Genomic DNA, 22,237 nt, shown 5'->3' with positions numbered 1-22,237 from the left:
AACCCCTTGTTACGTTCCCGAGGGGTCTAGTTTCCAAAATAGTATGCCATGTGGTTTTTTTTTTGCGGTCCTGGCACCATAGGGGCTTCCTAAATGCTGCATGCCCCCAGAGCAAAATTTGCTTCCAAAAAGCCAAATGTGACTACTCCTCTTCTGAGACCTGTAGTGCGCCAGCAGAGCACTTTTCACCCCCATATGGGGTGTTTTCTGACTCGGGAGAAATTGGGCTTCAAATTTTGGGGGGTATTTTCTGCTATTACCCTTTTTAAAAATGTTAAATTTGGGGAAAACAAGCATTTTAGTTAATTATTTTTTTTTTTTACATTTGCAAAAGTCACGAAACACCTGTGGGGTATTAAGGCTCACTTTATCCCATGTTACATTCCCCGAGAGGTCTAGTTTCCAAAATGGTATGCCATGTGTTTTTTTTTTTTTTTTTGCTGTTTTGACACCCTAGGGGCTTCCTAAAGGTGACATGCCCCCCAAAAATCATTTCAGAAAAATGTTCTCTCCAAAATCCCCTTGTTACTCCTTCCCTTCTGAGCCCTCTACTGCGCCCGCCGAACAATTTACATAGACATATGAGGTATGTGCTTACTCGAGAGAAATTGGGATACAAATACAAGTAAAAATTTTCTCCTTTTACCACTTGCAAAAATTCATAAATTGGGTCTACAAGAATATGCGAGTGTAAAAAATTAAGATTTGGAATTTTCTCCTTCACTTTGCTGCTATTCCTGTGAAACACCTAAAGGGTTAAAACACTGACTGAATGTCATTTTGAATACTTTGGGGGTGTAGTTTTTATAATGGGGTCATTTATGGGGTATTTCTAATATGAAGACCCTTCAAATCCACTTCAAAACTGAACTGGTCCCTTAAAAATATCAATTTGAAAATTTTGTGAAAAATTGGAAAATTGCTGCTGAACTTTGAAGCCCTCTGGTGTCTTCCAAAAGTAAAAACTCATACATTTTATGATGCAAACATAAAGTAGACATATTGTATATGTGAACCAAAAAAAAATGTATTTTGAATATCCATTTTCCTTACAAGCAGAGAGCTTCAAAGTTAGAAAAATGCAAAATTTTCATTTTTTTCATCAAATTTTGGGATTTTTCACCAAGAAAGGATGCAAGTTACCATAAAATTTTACCACTATGTTAAAGTAGAATATGTCACGGAAAAACAAACTGGGAATCAGAATGATAAGTAAAAGCATTCCAGAGTTATTAATGTTTAAAGTGACCGTGGTCAGAATTGCAAAAAACGGCCGAGTCCTTAAGGTGAAAAAGGGCTAAGTCCTTAAGGGGTTAAAGTTAGTGTTTTTTGTTGTTGTTATTGTTTTTTTCCTTCAATCGACTGGGTGCGATGTTGCTTTTTATCTTCCTAGCACGTCTATAGGTGAACCTCGGTTTTTCAGGTATTAATTTATTTAAAATTGGATCCAGTCGTAGGATATCCCAATGTCTTTTTATTGTTTCTCTAATATTCAGATGTCCAGCTGAATAGTTGGTGATAAAGTTGTATCTGAATTCTTTATTCTCCTGTTGCTCCTAATCTTTTTTTTTATCCATCTCTTTCTTCTTAATCCCAAATGGGTTCTTTAGAGCCCTCTTAAAGGCTGCTTCAATGATGTTCTTTGGATAGCCTTTTTCCGACAATCTTTTTTTTGATGATACCACTGTGAAATGTAATCTGTTGTCTTGGTACAATTCACCTAATCCGGTGGAATTAGCCATACAGTATATTTTTTAAAATTGCAACTGTTGAAATCGAGAAGGCTATTGCAGTCTACATTTTTTTAAATCAGTCCTTGTGATAATCTTCAAATGCTCAGTAGTCAATTCCAGGTCCAAATATTCAATTACTTTTTCTGTACATTTCCCGGAGAATGATAGGTTCCAATTATTTTTGTTAAGGTACTCCGTAAATCTTTCGAATTCTTCCTCTGTCCCACTCCAAATGAATATAAAGTCATCTATGTACCTTTTATAAAATTTGATGTAATCTTTTGTAAGGATTTCTTCCTGGGGATAGCTCTGGGATCATCCTTGACACCGTCACAGGACACGTTTCCACTTCAATAAACCGGCAAACAGTACTTTATGCAAGTCCGGCTCCTCGCCAGCTTTATTAGACAGGTTGCAGGATAAATAAAATCATAAGACAGGAACTAACAAAACCCTAGACCGTCTAGTCACTAACTACACAATCCAGCATGCCCTGTCTATCAACTGGTGGGCTTTTCCCGGCCAGTTAAACTTACGCCTCCTGTAACCTTCTACTCACTATTCACACACAGTGTTTACAACCTCTTGCTGTGTGTCTCGTCCACACCACTCTTTGGGCCCACTCACAGCTCGGGCTGTGTGTTCCTCAGCAGGACCCCTGCCTCTCCCTACAGCCACCTTGCTGTCTTCTGGGGAGAGCCCAGACTACACTGTCTGACTTCCTTTTAAACACACTTCCCCGTTCTGCTACCTCATTAATTAGGCCACAGGTGGATGTTTCTCCAGGGTTAGCTAGGGAAATACACCCTTTCCTTGCCACACTGTCACACCTTCCAGGGGTGTTCGGTATAGACATATTCTTCCTCACAGCCACCCATATATACATTGGCAAATGATGGGGCAAATTTTGTCCCCATCGCTGTGCACGTTGTCTGCAGGAACATCATGGCTTGAAAACTAAAATAGTTGTGGCTAAGGATAAATGCAATGCTGTCTGTCACAAACTTTTTTTGTTTGACTGGCATTGACAGGTCTTGATCTAAGATTCTTGATATGGTGTTGATTCCTTTTTTATGTGGGATGTTGGAATATAGGGTGGTGACATCTAGGGTGGCCCACTTATACCCCTTTTTCCATACTTGGTCTTCCAAAAGTTCTATTAGGGTGGGGGTATCTTTTAAGTATTAACGGAGTTGAATAACATGCTTTTGAAGTAGGAGGTCAAGAGGTTACTCGTTAGAGAGTTGACACCTGAGATTACTGGTCTTCCTGCTGGATTGTCCAGATCTTTATGGACCTTTGGGAGGTGATAGAATATGGGAAATCTTGGATTTTTTATTTTCAGATATTCCTTCTCTTTTTTAGAAAGAACTCTTCTTTCAAATGCTTTATCTACCAGAAGGTGGCATTCTTCTATGAACCTTTTGGTGGGGTCATCTGATAAAGGTACATAGGAGGCTGGATCGGCGACATAGACGCTTTTGTCCTGGATGACTATTCCCCCACCTTTGTTAGCACTTCATATTACAATATTAGAATTCGCAGTTAAGGATTTTATTGCATCATTCTGTTTCTTATTTAGCAATGTATGTAGACGACAGGTAAGGATGCTACAATTGAGTAATGAAATAAGAGGCATGAACTTGTCGTCTACATACATTGCTAAATGAGACATTAAATTCGACATCATACTCAGCTTGCCAAATTGGGAACTAAGTTTTATATATCTATCTATTATTATTTTATCCTGTGTATTATATACGTTCATGAGCATGCCTTATTGAGTATATGATTAGTATTTATTGCATTTATCTGTTTTATCCAGTGCTATGTCTGATGCAAGGGCCCTGCAGAAGACACCATAGTGTACTTTAATAAATTATTAATTACACATTATTGGACATCTTCCTCTCTTTTTCAATATCCTTAACCTACTATGACTGGTGCAATTTTTTTGGCAAATTTTTTGTCTGTTTCTTCTAATATTTGACACCGTAGGTAACGTGTATCACAGTATCCTCAGTTGAGAGAGGTCCATGAAGAAAATTATTTTTTTTTTTTAAAGGTTCAGATATGTTTGTTTACTTAACCGGTTACCTGACTCCTTTACAGGTTAGGGGGTTAATTACGGTTGTTACTGACTCATTTTCAGAGCAATTTGGCGTTGTATTTCATTTATGTGACTTGACATGTTTTCAGGTCATTTACAACCTCGTTTTGCTGTATTACACGCTTACATTTTCGTTTCATTTAGTGGTTATTTAGTAATCTGCACGGTAATATCATGATATGTTTTTATAGTTATAGCCGTCATTCACGTTCAGTTATGTTTTAATTACTTACCTGGTCACCTGACTCCTCTTCAGGTTAGGGGGTTGATTTCGGTTGTTACTGACTCTTTTTCAGAGCAATTTGGCGTTGTATTTTATTTATGTGACTTGACATGTTTTCAGGTCAGATACAACCTCGTTTGTTGTATTTTCACGCTTACGTTTTCGTTTAATTTTAGTAGTTATTTTATGAACTGCCACGGTTTTCATGTTATTTTATAGGGACGGTTGTCATTTACATGTCAGTTATATGTTAATTCACTATCCGGTTACCTGATTCGTTCTTTCAGGATTTGGGGGTGAATTATGGTTGTTGCTGACTCATCTTCAGAGCATGAAGAACTGATATGGTGTGGTCGTGTAGGTGATCTGACATGTTTTCAGATCAGATACAATCTCACTTATTGTATGAACACTTACATATTTACTCATATCTTTCGTTTATGGTCAGGTTTTTCATTTAGTATTGCAGGTCCAGTGACGGTCGTTGTTTCAGATATATACCCGTGCACCCTGGTTGGGTATTGATTTAAAAAATAAAATAAAAAAAGGAGAGAAGTTCATGATACATGCTGCATGGGTTTTTAATTATTGTTTTTCATTTTCCACCGGTACCCTCTTGGCCCAGACAGGTACCTGCTCAAGCATGTCTCATGGATCTGATATTGAGGATTCACTGTCCATTTTAGATACCCCATCCAGGGTTTTTGAGAGGGGTGGTGGTCCATCGTATCGGTCATGGACCATCCCAAAGCTGATGGATGAGCTCAAGAAGCGCGGGGTCCCGTTTCCTGCTTCCGCACGCACGGAATTGTATAAGTTACGAATGGCTGACCTGATGCTTGGGATAAGTCAACAACAGGACCCTGTGGCAGCTTCTCTGGGACAATTACATGCCATGATGTCAACCATGATGGACTCATTGTCAAGCGTGCAGGCTAGATAATCTTGAGATCAGCATCTCTCAAGGGACAGCAGCAGGTGTTCTCGTACCCGTCATGGTGCCTGATCAAGCTACTACTGGCATGCAAATAGCAGTGCCAGTACCGGGATGTAGCTCTCATACAGGTAGGGGGATGTTGCCACCTAGAGTTGCTCCAGCTTATTTTGTTCCTACCAATGTACATAGAGATATATTGGAGGGAAGGGATGTCAATTTGGCATCTTTGCTTATTGCCACGCACGACATGATAGACACCAGAACCGTTGCTTGTGGAGAATTGTCAGTGGTACTAAGAAGTAAGGATGCCAGGTTGAATAAGAAACTATCCCTTTCTGAATTCATAGTGGCTTTCAGTATGTTCTGGGATGTGATCTGTTCAGTGAAGCCACAGAGAGGAATTGGATGCATATTTATTCAATATCGCGGAGTTGTGCAACAAGTATGGCGGAACCTACTTCTATGATTATCATAAATCATCTTCTGCAAAGGCGGCAGCCTTCAAACAACACGGTTACTGTTATGATTGGTCCAAACTGGATACAGAGTTATTCTGTAGGTATTTTGTGGGTCTCAGGGCCCCGTCGTGTGCCTTGTGCCAATCTATATCGCATGCTACGGCTTGGTGCAATCCGGCGCAGGATGATTCTGCGGCAGGTAAACCTAGCATGTCACAGGCTGGACATAAATAAATGGATACAGTTGACAAATTGGGTAGACCGGTGAAGTTTTTAGGCAAGAACCAGATATGTAACAATTATGATCTAGCCACATGTAATTATAATCAGTGCAGAGTATTACATATGTGTTTTAAGTGTTTCCGGGCCCATCCCCGTTCACTGTGTTCAATTAAATGTGGCTCTTCCTATTTAGGTGTCATACAGATGAATGTTTTGAAAAGGTATCTGGAGCCCCATCCCGATGTGGAATTGGTACATTGGCTGTTGGATGGTTTCAGTAGCGGGTTCCATATGGGGTTGGTGGCCTTGCCACAGACTACGTATGAATGTAAGAACTTGTTGTTGGCAGCCAATGACCCCATGACGGTATCGGAATTACTAGTTAAGAAAGTAGAGAGGGGTTACATGATCGGACCTTTTCCAGTACCTCTTTTCCCGGCTTGGCTAGTAAGCAATATTGGTATTGTTACAGGCAAGTTCAGTAACAAAAAGCGTTTGATTTTTGATTTATCAGCACCTCATGGGCCTGTCATACCTAGCTTCAATTCGTTGATTCCTTCTTGTGAATTTGCTATGAAATATTCCTCCATAGATCAAGCAGTTCAGTTATTGCTAGGGATGGGTTCAGGTGCCTGGGTGCCCAAGGCAGACATAATGGACACCTTCAAGCATTGCCATTGCCAAAGTTCCTTTTTTACTGGCAGAAGCCAGTAAAAATGGAACTTTGGCAATGGTACGGAGTCAAGTGGCAACAACTATATTATTTTGCGGTTAAGCTAACGTTCGGCTCAAAGTCCAGTCCTTGGCTTTTCAATCAATTGGCTTGTGCCTTGCAGTGGATATTACAGCACTCAGTGGGCTGTAACAACGTTATCCACTACCTTGATGATTTCCTGTTGATAGAGCCCCCTCAGCAGGTACCTTGGCAGCTGGCGAAAACACTTGAAACATTCAAGCTAGTAGTAGTCCCGGTATCTCCTACAAAGGTGGAAGGGCCAACCACGGTTTTATCTTTTCTTGGGATAGTTCTAGACACCCAAAGGATAGAGGCTCGTTTACCTGCAGATAAGCTAAAACGCATCCAAGATATGGTGGATAAATTTGTTAGGTCCCAGGTTACAAATAAAGCAGAGTTACAAAGTCTTCTGGGGATGTTGGCGTTTGCGATGAGGGTAATTCCTCAGGGGAGAACCTTTATCTAAAGGTTATTGGAGTTGCTAGCATCTGCACCTCACAGGATAGCATGGTCCCGTTGGGTCAATCGGCAATGGCAGATCTGCTCATGTGGCAGCAGTTTCTGGTCAATTGGAACGGGGTGTCCTTCTTTGTGCCAATTGTCTCCACCGAATCCCCTGCATATTTACTGATGCCTCCTCCAGTATTGGATTCGCAGCTATATATGGTTCACGGTGGATAGCAAGCAGACAGGTGCATAACATTCCCGACTTTTGAAATCGTCCCCATCGTGGCTGCAGCTCAAGTCTGGGGGGATTGCTGGCACAATAGATCAGTGGTTTTCATTTGTGATAACTCGGCCACGGTGGATATCATAAACAAAGGTAGATCAAAGTCTGTAGAAGTGACAACGTTTTTAAGGAAATTATTATGAATTGCTTTACAATTTAATTTTCATTTTGTGGCAGAACATATTGAGGGTGTCAAAAAATATTGCAGCTGATGCTTTGTCTAGGTTCAAATTTGACGTTTTCTTTCAGGTGATGCCAGGGGGCAGATACGCACGGTTGTCCAGTTCCACGGTTCCATTTGCTCAACATGGATTAGAATAATACAAGCAGCTGGCTCGTAAGCTAATGATGAAATCATTAGCACCCAGTACTGCTCGATAATACATTTTAGCGTGGGGTATATATTATAAATACATTTTCAGTGGACTTTTCCAGTCCTTCTCAAGATTAAATTTCTAACTTAGTTTGTTTTATCACTTTTTGCCATCATACCAAGAATTTATCTTACAACACGACAAAGGTTTACTTGGCAGGTATACAGCCTTTCCAGTCCATGGAAAATCCAAGGCGGCCTTCACTATTTTCGGTTCATGCTGTCAAATCTGTGCTTTGCGTAATACGTAGCACCCTGGCTGTTAGGAGAAGGGTCAGGTGGCCAGTTTCAGGTGACATATTCTGAAGTTTATCTGGCCTATTCGAAACAGCGTTGTTTGGCTTTCTGCGTAGTGTATTAAGAAAAACAACTATGTACTTATTTTTTTACGGTTTCCTTAGGCCAGGGGAACTTACTGCTAGTTCCGGATGTGCTAAACCTGTATTGAGGCAGCAATTGTCTTGAGTCGGAGACAGATTTGTTTTATCTCTGCTAGGCACCAAGACATCCAAATCTGAGGTGTTGGTTACATATTTTCCCACAGGTCATAAGTGGGGTCCGATTAGAGTGTTGGATCAATTCATGGCAAGCACCTGCAGGGTAGGTTCTGGTTTACCGTTATTGTCGGTAGGCGCTTCACCTCTTTTAACTAGTCTTCTCACTAGTTCGATACGTTCTCTGATGACTATGCTAGGTCTAGATGCACTGAATTTTTCTGCCCATTCTTTCAGGATAGGGGCAGCATCTTCTACTTCAAAGCATAAGGTGCCCGCTCATATTATCGAGAGGTTGTGTAGATGGAAATCATCTTGTCATGCACGTTACATTCCAAACCCAGGGAAAGAAATGTTTGATGTGTTCAAATTGTTAGTCTTGTAATTTAATTAAGAACATCATGCTCACCTATTATGGCTTGTCTTTTGCTCTCTATAGGCGTGCACTCATTTCACGCAGTTACAGCACACCTCAGATGGCTTATAGTATAGTGATCAGGCAAGCACATGTTCTAGTGGGAAGCCATGACCACGAGTATTAAGCCCAGAGGGCTGTATTTGTGGGAGGGGCTGTACATATATAAACCCCGGTCTTCATTCCCTTGGGGCGGGTGCAGCGTTTTTATTCCCACCCAGCCCCCCCTTTTTCTTTCCATTTTAACTATGGGGTATGCCCTCTATAGGCGTGCCCTCATTTCACGCGGTTATGGCACACCTCACACCGCTTATAGTATAGTGATCAGGTAAGCACATGTTCCAGTGGTAAGGCATGACCACAAATATATATATATATATATATATATATATATATATATACATAGATATGTCTGTGCTTCCATAAAGAGGCATTACCAAGCCCTTGAAGTGCAAAGGTATAAAAGTGGAAAGGGCTATCAAGCAGGGATAGGGATTGGAATGAGAAGACGTTCTAGCCCTTTGCACTTCGAAGGGCTTGGAAACGCCTCTTTGACACTTGGCCCCAGAGAATAAAAGCAAAGACAAATACATGAAAGGTTCCATGGGTCACCTTGCCCTAATAAATATCTAATAGTGTCAGCAGTTTGGAATGTGAATTGTAGCTGATAGAATCCCTTTAATAATCAAATATGATGATTTGTAGGGTAGAATGGAAAAAGTGTAATTGTTTTTGGGCTATGTTAACACAGTGTTTATTTCAGGCGTATTGCATTTGTAAAAATGCGTCCGCAAAATCGTGGACAACTTGCATCTGCATGTCTAACATTAATGTGCTCTTTAAATCTATGGAAAAGTTGTTCTCTCTGCACATAAAATGTAAAAATATGGACACTTTTTTTTACAGCTGCGTAAATAAGTGAGATGCAATTTTGCAGACCAATTTTTACAAATGCAATACGCCTGAAAAACAATGTGTGAACATAGCCCTGGAGTTTAGATTGTAGTATAACATTTCTATTTCATTCTGCAAGCCAGTATGATTACAGCAATAGGTGAGCTGTTTCAGCGCTTTAAAAAAAACAACAAAAAATATATTTTTGTAAAAGAAAGGTTTATTTGTATTACTATACAGTGATCCCATGACCTGCGATGGCCCCGACATATGATAATTTCAACATATGATGGCCTCTCAGAGGCAGCATCAACATGCAAAGGCAGAATCATCATGCAATGCTTTTGTATGTCGGGGCCATCGCAGTTAGGTGAGGGCACATATATGGCAAATTGGTTTCAAATGCCCCAGCCAGACCACTAGTAGAGAGGATCACCTTCCACAGTTTTCTTGCCCTCCATTCTGACAGGCGGCGCCTTCATTAGCAAAAGGAAATTTGGTGCAATATGTACAGGGCACTTGTAATGCCTCTTGTGGCAGGGTTCAAATTGGCATTCTTAAGAAGGATATTACTTGCCCACACACGTTAAAGGAATTCCCAGGAAGACAAGACTGTAACACTTCCTTGGCCTGCACAGATTCACCACCAATTTGGCAATCCAGCTTCAACAACCTACAAGCGTGATGGACCTACAAGCCCAGCTCCAACATCTGTGGACAAATGTACCTGCAGACTGCCACAGAACCTGTATGCGTCCATGCCCAACCATTTATCATCTTGTATCCAAGATGACCGAACAGAGTACTTTTAATCATACAGCTTTCTACACTAAACTTTTCTCTCTAATATTATAAGCACTTACATACATTTCATCATTACATGCACACACATAAAGTTTAAAGGGGTTATCCAGAAAAAAACTTTTTTTTATATATATCAACTGGCTCCAGAAAGTTAAACAGATTTGTAAATGATAGAGAAAAAAAGGGTACCAAAAAGCCTCTAGACTAATACCATAAATGGTACATGATGATAAAATTACAAAGGAATAGAGTCGGACTGTGCTTCACTTTAAATAATGAACGATATTTAATATAAAATAATTACAAATAAGACATTAATGTAAAATAATATAAATAATATGAATCCAAAACATAAATTGATACCTCCTTCCACAGGGCCCTTGTGGGGAGGTAGTAATATACAGTAATAAAATAATTTAAAATCCGCTTATATGGTATAATCTTCCGCACGACTACTGCAATCCACTAACCGCATCTCCCTACCTCCGATACCACTCCTGTCAAGCTCCGTTATGCTCTGCTTCTACACCTGGCTGTATTCTACCTGCTTTACTACCATCAGACGCCGAGAGATCCTCCACGAGGCTTTGCTTTGTCCCCGGAGTAGATCCATCCGTCTCCGAGTGTGTTTCCATCTCCGGAGTAATCCATTTATCTCCGTGACCGGCGACTTCTCCTAGGCCTGTGGCAACTGGGCCCGTCGCCGTAAGCGCATGCCAGTGCTGGACACAGCTTCCACAGCACTTGTCATCTGCCTCTCGGACATCCAGCCATACAATTACACCATCCATGGGAGTTGGTAACTATATGACTACATGAGCTGTCTTTTAAATTCTACAACATATACGATCACGGAGTGCACTTTATAAAAAGTGAACTATGCCGGTTTATACAATATTGGATTAGCGGAAGATTATACCATATAAGCGGATTTTAAATTATTTTATTACTGTATATTACTACCTCCCCACAAGGGCCCTGTGAAAAGAGGTATCAATTTATGTTTTGGATTCATATTATTTACATTATTTTACATTAATGTCTTATTTGTAATTATTTTATATTAAATATCGTTCATCATTTAAAGTGAAGCACAGTCCGACTCTATTCCTTTGTAATTTTATCATCATGTACCATTTATGGTATTAGTCTAGAGGCTTTTTGGTACCCTTTTTTTCTCTATAAATTACTTTATATCTGTACTTTTTGGTGTAAGTACCTTCCATATAGCCTCGACTAATTTATTTTGTGAGCTGCACATACCCCAATTTTTCTATTCTTGATACAAGATTTGTAAATGACTTCTATTAAAAAATCTTCATCATTTCAGTACTTATGAGCTTCTGAAGTTGAGTTGTTCTTTTCTGTCTAAGTGCTCTCTGATGACACGTGTCTCGGGAACCGCCCAGTTTAGAAGCAAATCTCCATAGCAAACTTATTCTATTCTCTGCAGCTCCCGAGACAAGCAGAGATGTCAGCAGAGAGCACTGTTGCCAGACAGAAAACAACAACTCAACTTCAGCAGCTAATAATTATTGAAAGGATTAAGATTTTTTAATAGAAGTCATTTACAAATCTGTTTAACTTTCTGGAGCCAGTTGATATATATATATACATATATATATATATATATATATATATATATATATAAAAACGTTTTTTCCTGGAATACCCCTTTAATTAAATTGCAACAACTACTTGGTGAGAGACACAAGGCTAGTAAATTAGAACATGCATTATAGTAGTATCACATAGAATTGGACAGGCGTCCTGCACTCACCGCATAGGTACTGGTCACTCGGCTCCCATCTCGGGCTGCTCCTTCGGGAACGGCTGGCAAGGTAGCGTGGGGCGCTCAGAGGCGACTGCCGGCAAGTTTCACCCACAAAGATGCGCTTCTTCCGGACTTGTTTACGTCATCGCGCTGTGCAATAAAATAGTGCTGCATTGTGATCATGTGATCCCGCAATGTGGTTGCAGAAAAAAGTGTAGAAAACAGAACAAAACACATCTTTTTTATAACTGGAAGTGAGTATAACCATATTACTCTTCATTCCAAACTTTATACAATAATTATGATTCATAGAAAAGGAGATTGATCAAGCCTATCATTTAACCCTAACGGGCCTTGGGCATCTAGCCGCAGGATCCAACGGGTCTCGGCTTGCAGTAATAGCTGGCTATGATCTATCCTGCTAGAACCTCTTTTCACTAACTCCAAATTTCAAACGTGTACAGTCACTATTGTGGAATTCTTGCATGTGTTGTACAAATTTTGGCGATCCTACTCCTTTTTTCACCGAGTACACATGTTCTCTAATCCTAATCCTGAGTTGTCTCTCCCGATAAAGAATTTTTCACAGCTGCAAATCATATAATACACCACGTATGTACTCCGGTAAGTAATAAGTTCCTTCACAAAATAGTTAAGACCTCCTAGATTTCCGCTGATAGAGTTGGAGTTGAATTTACATTGAGGGCAAAAGCCACACTTTCTATTTCCTTTCGGGAAACTTAAGGTTAACCAATTTTCTTGCGTTTTTTGTTGTCTCTGGTTTTGCTGTTTTATTATGAAGTCTGCTATGGTGGTATTTCTTCTGCAGGTAATATTTGGCCTGTTGCCTATGGTTTCAGCAATGTCTGGATCTGATGACAGTAAATGCCAATGACTAGTTATGGCAGCTCTTACAGTCTTGTTCATGGGAAAATGTTTTGGTCCTGTTATCGTCCCTGGTAACGGGTTTCGTCCTAAAAATTTGGCTTTTCCTGTCTAATAATGGCCCCGTGATACGCTTGTTGCAACACATTCTCAGGATATTGACAGCTTCTTAATCTGGTTAACAGCTTCTCGGCTTGTTTCTTAAAATCTAATTCATCACTGTTGTTTCTCTTAAGTCACAGGAGTTGACTGTATGGAATCCCATTTTTTACATGCGCAGGGTGTGAACTTTTAAAAATGTAATACCGGTAAGGCATTTTTAGACACTTTTTCCTTAATCCTTGTGATTTTAACTGGTTACCTTTAACAAAAAGACGCAGGTCTAAAAATTCTAAACTCTTGTCGCCATACACACTTGTGAACCTCATGTTCATTGTATTTACTTGATTAAGGTAGGACACAAAGTTAGAAAAGCTCTCTTGAGATCCTTCCCAGATGATTAGTATGTCATCCATATATCTCCAAAATGCATGAATCTGACTAACAAAAGGGTTTTCTGTACTGAATACATATTCCTGTTCGAACACAGGGCTTGGAGAAAGAATATCTGTCTAAATTTGTAGATTGGGCCCTAAAACCTCTCCTGCAGTTCATACCAACTTACCTCAAGGATACAGGGGATGTGATAAGATTTATACATGACTTCCAGTGGCAGGAATCATATTCCCTTGCATCCATAGGTGTGGAGGCTCTGTACACCCCCATCCCTCATGATGCGGGTGTACAGGCCATCCGCACAGTTCTATCTCAGACCAATAAATCTGTAAAGCCTTGAAGTTTATTTTGGATAATAATACCTTCCATTATGGCACTCAATGGTTTAGACAATGTGAAGGCATGGCCATGGGAGTCCTACTTCTTGCTCCTATGCAAATTTATATCTGGCTGTGTTCGAACAGGAGTATGTATTCAGTACAGAAAATCCTTTTGTTAGGTCAGATTCATGCATTTTGGAGACATATGGATGACATACTGGGAAGGATCTCAAGAGTTGTTAACTAGATTAAGAAGCCGTCAATATCCTGAAAATGTGTTGCCACAAACGTATCACAGGACCATTACTAGAGACAGGGAAAGCCTAATTTTTAGGACGAAACCTGTTACTAGGGACGATAACAGGACCAAAACATTTTCTTTTGCTTTTAAAAACAGTCCCATGAACAAGACTCTGAGACCATAAGCAACAGGCCAAATATTACCTTCAGAAGAAATACCACCATAGCAGACTTCATAAAAAAAACTACAAAAAAATGGAAGAAAATTGGTTAACCTCAAGTTTCCCAAAAGGAAATAGAAAGTGTGGCTTCTGCCCTCAATGTAAATTGAACTCCATCCGCGGAAATCTAGGAGGTCATAACTATTTTGTGAAGGAAATTATTACTTGCCGGAGTACATACGTGGTGTATTATATGATTTGCAGCTGTGAAAAATTCTAAATCGGGAAAACTGAGAGACAACTCAGGATCAGGATAAAAGAACATATGTACTCGGTGAAAAAAGGAGGAGGATCGCCAAAATTTGTACAACACATGCAAGAATTCCACAATAGTGACTGTTCACGCTTGAAATTTGGAGGTTTAGAGATAGTGAAAAGAGGTTCTAGCAGGATAGATTGTAGCCAACTATTACTGCAAGCCAAGGCCCGTTGGATCCTGTGGTTAGATGCTCAGGGCCCGTTAGGGTTAAATGATAGGCTTGATCTATCCCCTTTTCTATGAATCATAATTATTCTATAACGTTTGGAATGAAGAGTAATATGGTTATATTCACTTCCAGTTATAAAAAAGATGTGTTTTGTTCTGTTTTCTACACTTTCTTTCTGCAACCACATCACGGGATCACATGATTATTATGCAGCACTATGTTATTGACCAGTACCTGTGCGGTGAGTGCAGGACGCCTGTCCAATTCTATTTGATACTATTGCTGATACCTATTTCATATTGTCCTTGCACAGCTGCGGGTGGAGTTATCTGGTTACCCACAGTGTCAGTCCGTAATCCATCTCAAGGAGCTGGATAGTTAAGTATCGTGCAACTTGTTCTTTATTTACATTTACATGCATTATAGTATAAAGAAACAAATGTCATACCTTATGCCATGGGCTGCCAGGTAGCAATGTACTGTGAAAGCAAAAATCCAACCATGGCTCATTGAAACGTTCATGTTTGTTAGTAGAATAGCTTAGGTGACCAGGAGTTACGTCCATACCTAAAAGAAAAAAAAGTAATTTAACATATTCTATACTAATAATACATTACACTATAAAGGTATAGTGGCAATGATGTTACCTAGTTGTTAGGAACCAAAGAAGACACAAGTCAATCAAGTTCAATCTATCATTTTACTTTCTTCATCGACTTTCGGCAGCACAGAAGGAATAGGCCTGGCCTCTTTTATTCATCCTAGGACCGCCCACCTAAAAAAAACTCCACAATAATCAAACAATGGCATGACAGCATACTGTCACGATTCGGCTTCCAGGTAGTGGATCCTCTGTGCCAGAGAGGGATTGGCGTGGACCGTGCTAGTGGACCGGTTCTAAGCCACTACTGGTTTTCACCAGAGCCCGCCGCAAAGCGGGATGGTCTTGCTGCGGCGGTAGTGACCAGGTCGTATCCACTAGCAACGGCTCACCTCTCTGGCTGCTGAAGATAGGCGCGGTACAAGGGAGTAGGCAGAAGCAAGGTCAGACGTAGCAGAAGGTCGGGGGCAGGCGGCAAGGTTCGTAGTCAGGATGGGTAGCAGAAGTTCAGGTACACAGGCTTTGGACACACTAAACGCTTTCACTGGCACAAGGCAACAAGATCCGGCAAGGGAGTGCAAGGGAGGAGACTAGATATAAGCAGGGAGCAGGTGGGAGCCAATTAAGCTAATTGGGCCAGGCACCAATCATTGGTGCACTGGCCCTTTAAGTCTCAGAGAGCTGGCGCGCGCGCGCCCTAGAGAGCGGAGCCGCGCGCGCCAGCACATGACAGCAGGGGACCGGGACGGGTAAGTGACCTGGGATGCGATTCGCGAGCGGGCGCGTCCCGCTGTGCGAATCGCATCCCCAACGGCCAAAACAGTGCAGCGCTCCCGGTCAGCGGGACTGACCGGGGCGCTGCAGGGAGAAAGACGCCGTGAGCGCTCCGGGGAGGAGCGGGGACCCGGAGCGCTAGGCGTAACAGTACCCCCCCCCTTAGGTCTCCCCTTCTCTTTGTCCGGTAACTGCCTCCCCTGGGATGAGGACACCGGGAAAGAATGGAGGGTTTCCTCAACGGCAGGCAGTACAGCAGGAGTGGGAATGGGGAGGGAGGGCAGAGGGCGAGGCCTGGCACGGGGCAGTGTGACACCAGGACGGGGGCCATGGGGAGGCACAGAGGCTTGCCTGATGGGACTGGGAGGGGGGGAGAGACACTTCCTGTGGCAGGCAGAGTCCCAGTTCCTGATCTCCCCGGTGGTCCAATCAATGGTGGGGGAATGAAGCCGGAGCCAAGGCAGACCGAGGAGGACCTCAGAGGTACAGTTGGGGAGAATGAAGAACTCAATCTTTTCGTGGTGGGGTCCGATAGACATCAGGAGGGGTTCTGTGCGGTAACGCACGGTGCAGTCCAATCTGGCTCCGTTGACCGCGGAAATGTAGAGCGGTTTGACGAGACGGGTCACCGGGATGCTGAATCTATTAACAAAGGACTCCAACATAAAATTCCCGGAGGCACCAGAGTCCAAGCAGGCCACGGCTGAGATGGAGGAGTTGGCTGTAGAGGAAATCCGCACGGGCACCGTGAGACGTGGAGAAGAAGACTTAGAAGCAAAAGATGCCACACCCACGTGAGCTGGGTGCGTGCGTGCGTTTCCCAGGCGTGGAGGACGGATAGGGCAATCCACCAAGAAATGCTCAGTACTGGCACAGTACAGACAGAGATTTTCTTCTCTACGGCGATTCCTCTCTTCCTGGGTCAGGCGAGACCGATCCACTTGCATGGCCTCCTCGGCGGGAGGCCCAGGCGAAGACTGCAAAGGATGCTGTGGGAGAGGTGCCCAGAGATCTAAGTCTTTTTCCTGGCGGAGCTCTTGGTGTCGCTCAGAAAAACGCATGTCAATGCGGGTAGCCAAATGGATGAGTTCTTGGAGGTTGGCAGGAATCTCTCGTGCGGCCAGCACATCCTTGATGCGACTGGATAGGCCTTTTTTAAAGGTCGCGCAGAGAGCCTCATTATTCCAGGATAGTTCAGAAGCAAAAGTACGGAATTGTATGGCGTACTCGCCAACGGAAGAATTACCCTGGACCAGGTTCAGCAAGGCAGTCTCAGCAGAAGAGGCTCGGGCAGGTTCCTCAAAGACACTTCGGACTTCAGCAAAGAAGGACTGGACTGTGGCTGTGGCAGGATCATTGCGGTCCCAGAGCGGTGTGGCCCAAGACAAGGCCTTTCCTGAAAGAAGACTTACTACGAATGCCACCTTAGACCGTTCTGTAGGAAACAAGTCTGACAACATCTCCATATGCAGGGAACACTGAGACAAAAATCCACGGCAGAGTCTGGAGTCCCCATCAAATTTGTCCGGCAGGGACAAGCGGAGGTTAGGAGCGGCCACTCGCTGCGGAGGAGGTGCAGGAGCTGGCGGAGGAGATGGTTGCTGCTGTAGCAGAGGCAGAATTTGCTGTAACATGGCGGTCAACTGCGACAGCTGCTGTCCTTGTTGGGCAATCTGCTGCGATTGCTGAGCGACCACCGTGGGAAGATCAGCGAGACTTGGCAGCGGCACCTCAGCGGGATCCATGGCCGGATCTACTGTCACGATTCGGCTTCCAGGTAGTGGATCCTCTGTGCCAGAGAGGGATTGGCGTGGACCGTGCTAGTGGACCGGTTCTAAGCCACTACTGGTTTTCACCAGAGCCCGCCGCAAAGCGGGATGGTCTTGCTGCGGCGGTAGTGACCAGGTCGTATCCACTAGCAACGGCTCACCTCTCTGGCTGCTGAAGATAGGCGCGGTACAAGGGAGTAGGCAGAAGCAAGGTCAGACGTAGCAGAAGGTCGGGGGCAGGCGGCAAGGTTCGTAGTCAGGATGGGTAGCAGAAGTTCAGGTACACAGGCTTTGGACACACTAAACGCTTTCACTGGCACAAGGCAACAAGATCCGGCAAGGGAGTGCAAGGGAGGAGACTAGATATAAGCAGGGAGCAGGTGGGAGCCAATTAAGCTAATTGGGCCAGGCACCAATCATTGGTGCACTGGCCCTTTAAGTCTCAGAGAGCTGGCGCGCGCGCGCCCTAGAGAGCGGAGCCGCGCGCGCCAGCACATGACAGCAGGGGACCGGGACGGGTAAGTGACCTGGGATGCGATTCGCGAGCGGGCGCGTCCCGCTGTGCGAATCGCATCCCCAACGGCCAAAACAGTGCAGCGCTCCCGGTCAGCGGGACTGACCGGGGCGCTGCAGGGAGAAAGACGCCGTGAGCGCTCCGGGGAGGAGCGGGGACCCGGAGCGCTAGGCGTAACACATACCTTATAACTAGTCATTCAACATACATATAAACTGTGTTTTTTTCTGTCCTCTTTTCTTCCTGACAGGTGTGTTATCACACCTTGCCCACCACTAACTATGTTTTTTCTTATTTTCCTTTCACTAGAAAGAAGAAACAGTTTCAGCCCTTTAGACTTCGCAGATCTGGATTTAGGAAGAAACCTTTTCAAGACAGAAGGTACATTAAGAGATTTCAAGAAACTAAAAAGAGACAGCCAGATCAGAAGCAACCAAAAACCGAGTTCTGACTACCACGGGTCAATTGCGGTAGGAGCAAGACTGGTAAATTTCTTTCCAGCCTGGCTGGATCTGACAACAGATCAATGGGTGTTAAAAATTATTGCAGAGGGTTACAGTCTGAAATTTGTGTCAATTCCTCCCGAAAGATTTATCCTAAACAGAGCGAACCCTGTGGTTCAGCTTCTCCTCAAAGAATTTCTAGACAAGCAAGCTGTGGAACCTGTTCCACCAGAACAGCAAGGTCACGGTATCTACTCACACGTGTTTCCAGTCCCAAAAGCAAACGGAAAATGGAGATTGATCATAGATTTACGATACCTAAATCGATATTTGGTAAAAGAAAAGTTCCGCATGGAAAATGTGAAGTCCGCTACTCACCTAGTCCAGCAGGGCGATTGGATGGTTTCTCTAGATTTAATGGACGCCTATCTTCACGTCCCCATACAAGTAAAGTACAGGAGATTTCTGAGGATAGCTATACTTCGAGATCAAGAAATTTGCCATTTTCAGTTTCGGGCCATGCCCTTTGGTCTAACATCTTCACGATGTTCATGAAAATTGCAGTTACAGTTGTGGCAGCTCTAAGGTTGCAAAGGATACAAGTAGTACCGTACTTGGACGATTGGTTGCTCATTGCGACCACACAAGAGATTCTCCTTCAGCAGTTGCAGACAACTTTGAATCTTCTGAAGAAATTGGGATTTATCCTCAATCCCCAGAAGTCAGAACTCTTACCAACGACAAGAAGACGTTTTCTGGGGATGATTATAGATTCACAATGTCAGAAAGTGTTTCTTCCATTAGAAAAACAGGAGAGAATTATTCTTCAAGTAAGCTCCCTAATAAAGACCCCATTTCTATCCATCAGGAAGGCTATGCAGATACTTGGACTTATGACGGCAATAGATGCCGTTCCCTATGCCAGAGCACACATCAGGGATTTGCAGAAAGAGATCTTAACCTCCTGGGACAAAGTACCCAGCTCTCTGGAAGCTACAATTTCATTATCAAGTCAGACCCGCCTAAACTTACGTTGGTGGCTACAAGAGAACAACCTGAACAAGGGAAAGAGTTTCAAGCTTCAAGACCCTCTGGTTATAACCACAGATGCCTCCCGATGGGGTTGGAGTGCCCACTTCAGAACTCAGTGGGTTCAGGGAACTTGGTCAAGAGAAGAGACTCAATTTTCATCCAACCTCAGAGAGTTAAGAGCGATCAGATTAGCCATAATACATTTTTCTCCTCAGATTGAGAATTCTTCAGTCCTGATCCAATCAGACAATCTAGTCTCAGTGTACTACATCTAGAAGGAAGGTGGAACAAGGTCTGCAGCTTTACAGAAGGAATGCAGCAAGATAATGTCCTGGGCAGAACAACAGGGCATCTCCCTGATGGCGCTTCATATAAAAGGAACACTAAATTCTCAAGCAGACTGGTTGAGCCGACAGAGGTTAGATCCCAACGAATGGAAATTAAATCCCAAGTACTTTGCTCAGATAACCCACAGTTGGGGATTACCCGAATGGGACGTGATGGCCACGAGATGCAACAGAAAACTACAGAAGTTCTGCTCAAGGTATCGCACAGATCTTCCGGACCATCTGGATGCTTTCACCATGAGCTGGAAAGATCAGTTCATTTATCTCTTCCCTCCAATTCCGTTAATCAGCAGGGTACTGAACAAGATTATTCTCGACAGCCCCTCAGTCCTGTTAATCGCACCTTTTTGGCCCCGGAGGGCTTGGTTTCCTCTATTGTTTCGTCTCTCGAAGGGAGAATATTGGAAGCTACCTCTAGAAGAAGATCTCCTGTTACAGAAAGGGCTATTTCATCAACATCTGGACAGATTGCATCTGACTCTCTGGATTTTGAGAGGGAGAAATTCAGACAGAAAAGTTTATCTGAAGAAGTTATAGAAACCTTGTTAGCAGCCAGAAGACCATTCACTAACCTACTGTATGCTAAGCTTTGGAGGAAATTTGTCTCCTGGAAGGAACAGAAGGGTTTGACAGAGAATTCTGGGTCTATTATTCTTCAATTTTTACAAGAAGGACTTCTAAAGGGTTTGAAGCCGAATACTCTCCGTGTTCATGTCACGGCAATCAACGCCTATACTGATGGAAAATTTATGGGTCAACCTCTTATTGCAAGATTTTTCAAAGCGCTGAAAAATTTAAGACCTACGGTTAAACCTCCGGTTTCTTCTTGGGACTTATCACTAGTACTGTCCAGACTGTCGCTTCCTCCCTTTGAGCCATTACAGGATGCAGAAATAAAGTGGTTATCCTTTAAGGTGCTCTTCTTAGTCGCCATCACGTCTGCCAAGAGGCTGGGGGAGTTACAAGCCCTATCAGCGAATCCTCCATACACTAAGTTCACTCCGGATGGAGTTCTTCTCAGGACAATACCTTCATTTATTCCCAAGGTAGCTTCAGTACAAAACATCAATAGGGAAATATTCCTTCCTACCATCTGAAAATTCTCCTCTGGATGTCAGAACAGCTCTCTTAATCTATCTACAAAGAGTGAAGTCTTTCAGAATTGATGAGAATCTTTTTATTCAATTCTCCGGTGTAAGGAAAGGAAAGAAAGCCGCTAAAGACACCTTGTCAAGATGGATCAAATCGGTAATTGTGGAATGTTACAAGTTGGAAGATAAAGAACCCCCTTTTCAGATTAGAGCACATTCCACAAGAGCCACAGCTACCTCTTGGGCAGAGAGGGCACAAGTTCCCCTGACAGACATATGTAATGCAGCTTCATGGTCATCGTCTTCCACATTCATCAACCATTACAGGCTTAACCTTCAAGCAGAGAATCCAGCCTTTAGCACTGGGGTACTGTCTGCAGCTCTTCATCTATAACCCCACCCCTGTTCTCTAAGCTAGCGAGAATTCCTTCTGTGCTGCCGGAAGTCGATGAAGAAAGTAAAAATTGTATACTTACCGTACTTTTTCTTTCTTCGAGACAGAAGGCAGCACATATAACCCTCCCAATAAATGATTTAAGCATCAGAGAAAAGAGTCTAGTTATTTACACAGTTTGTATGTATGTTGAATGACTAGTTATAAGGTATGCTGTCATGCCATTGGTTGATTATTGTGGAGTTTTTTTTAGGTGGGCGGTCCTAGGATGAATAAAAGAGGCCAGGCCTATTCCTTCTGTGCTGCCTTCTGTCTCGAAGAAAGAAAAATTACGGTAAGTATACAATTTTAACTATTGTCATCTGCAGGAAGGCAAAAACCCTTATGAAACATTTGCCAACTGCTCCATTTTAGAGGAAAAATCTTTTCCCAACTCCAAATATGGCAATCAGATAAATGAACCATCGCCAGAAATCTAGTACCAGTCCCTTTAGTATTATATTTCTCCAGGCCCTGGAGATATAATGGGAGCTTCACAAATCTGTGCAGAGGATCAGTTGCCCAAAGCAACCAATCAGATTCCAGCTTTCATTTTTCAGAAGCCTTTTTAAAAATAAAAACTGAAAGCTGATGGTTGCTATCGGCAACTGCTCCACTGCAGATAGTTTGATAAATCTTCCCATAAAGTCTATGTATTAAAGGGGTATTCTAGTGGGAAACATTTTATTTTTTATTTTTTTATAAACTGGTGCCAGAAAGTTAAACAGATTTGTAAATTAC

At 42.8% G+C, this 22,237-nt stretch overlaps 2 protein-coding genes across 9 annotated transcripts in view; one reads left to right on the top strand and one right to left on the bottom strand.

Moving 5' to 3' along the window:
• RNFT1 (ring finger protein, transmembrane 1) overlaps positions 1-22,237 on the top strand; it is an 81,549-nt gene that overhangs the window by 4,552 nt on the left and 54,760 nt on the right. For 2 of the 4 annotated variants that reach the window (XM_056556692.1, XM_056556695.1), the window contains exon 2: positions 18,460-21,573. The exons of 1 other annotated variant lie outside the window; for it this stretch is intronic. In XM_056556692.1, the coding sequence (XP_056412667.1) occupies positions 18,677-19,900 (1,224 nt within the window). In that variant the 5' untranslated portion in view covers positions 18,460-18,676 and the 3' untranslated portion in view covers positions 19,901-21,573. Of the gene's footprint in view, positions 1-18,459; positions 21,574-21,753; positions 21,792-22,237 lie in introns of those variants that run through there. One more of the 4 variants, XM_056556694.1, reaches the window with a different exon arrangement.
• Positions 1-22,237, bottom strand: part of LOC130355880 (uncharacterized) — a 501,680-nt gene that overhangs the window by 476,881 nt on the left and 2,562 nt on the right. For 4 of the 5 annotated variants that reach the window (XM_056556685.1, XM_056556690.1, XM_056556686.1 and 1 more), the window contains exon 2: positions 14,941-15,059. In XM_056556685.1, coding sequence (XP_056412660.1) covers positions 14,941-15,059 — 119 coding nt within the window. Of the gene's footprint in view, positions 1-11,909; positions 12,054-14,940; positions 15,062-22,237 lie in introns of those variants that run through there. The other variant, XM_056556688.1, reaches the window with a different exon arrangement.

Source organism: Hyla sarda, chromosome 2 (assembly GCF_029499605.1).
Source record: "Hyla sarda isolate aHylSar1 chromosome 2, aHylSar1.hap1, whole genome shotgun sequence".
In the NCBI taxonomy this organism is placed as follows: domain Eukaryota; kingdom Metazoa; phylum Chordata; class Amphibia; order Anura; family Hylidae; genus Hyla; species Hyla sarda.
Note: the sequence above shows the minus strand (reverse complement) of the source record. Positions and strands in the feature narration are given on the sequence as shown.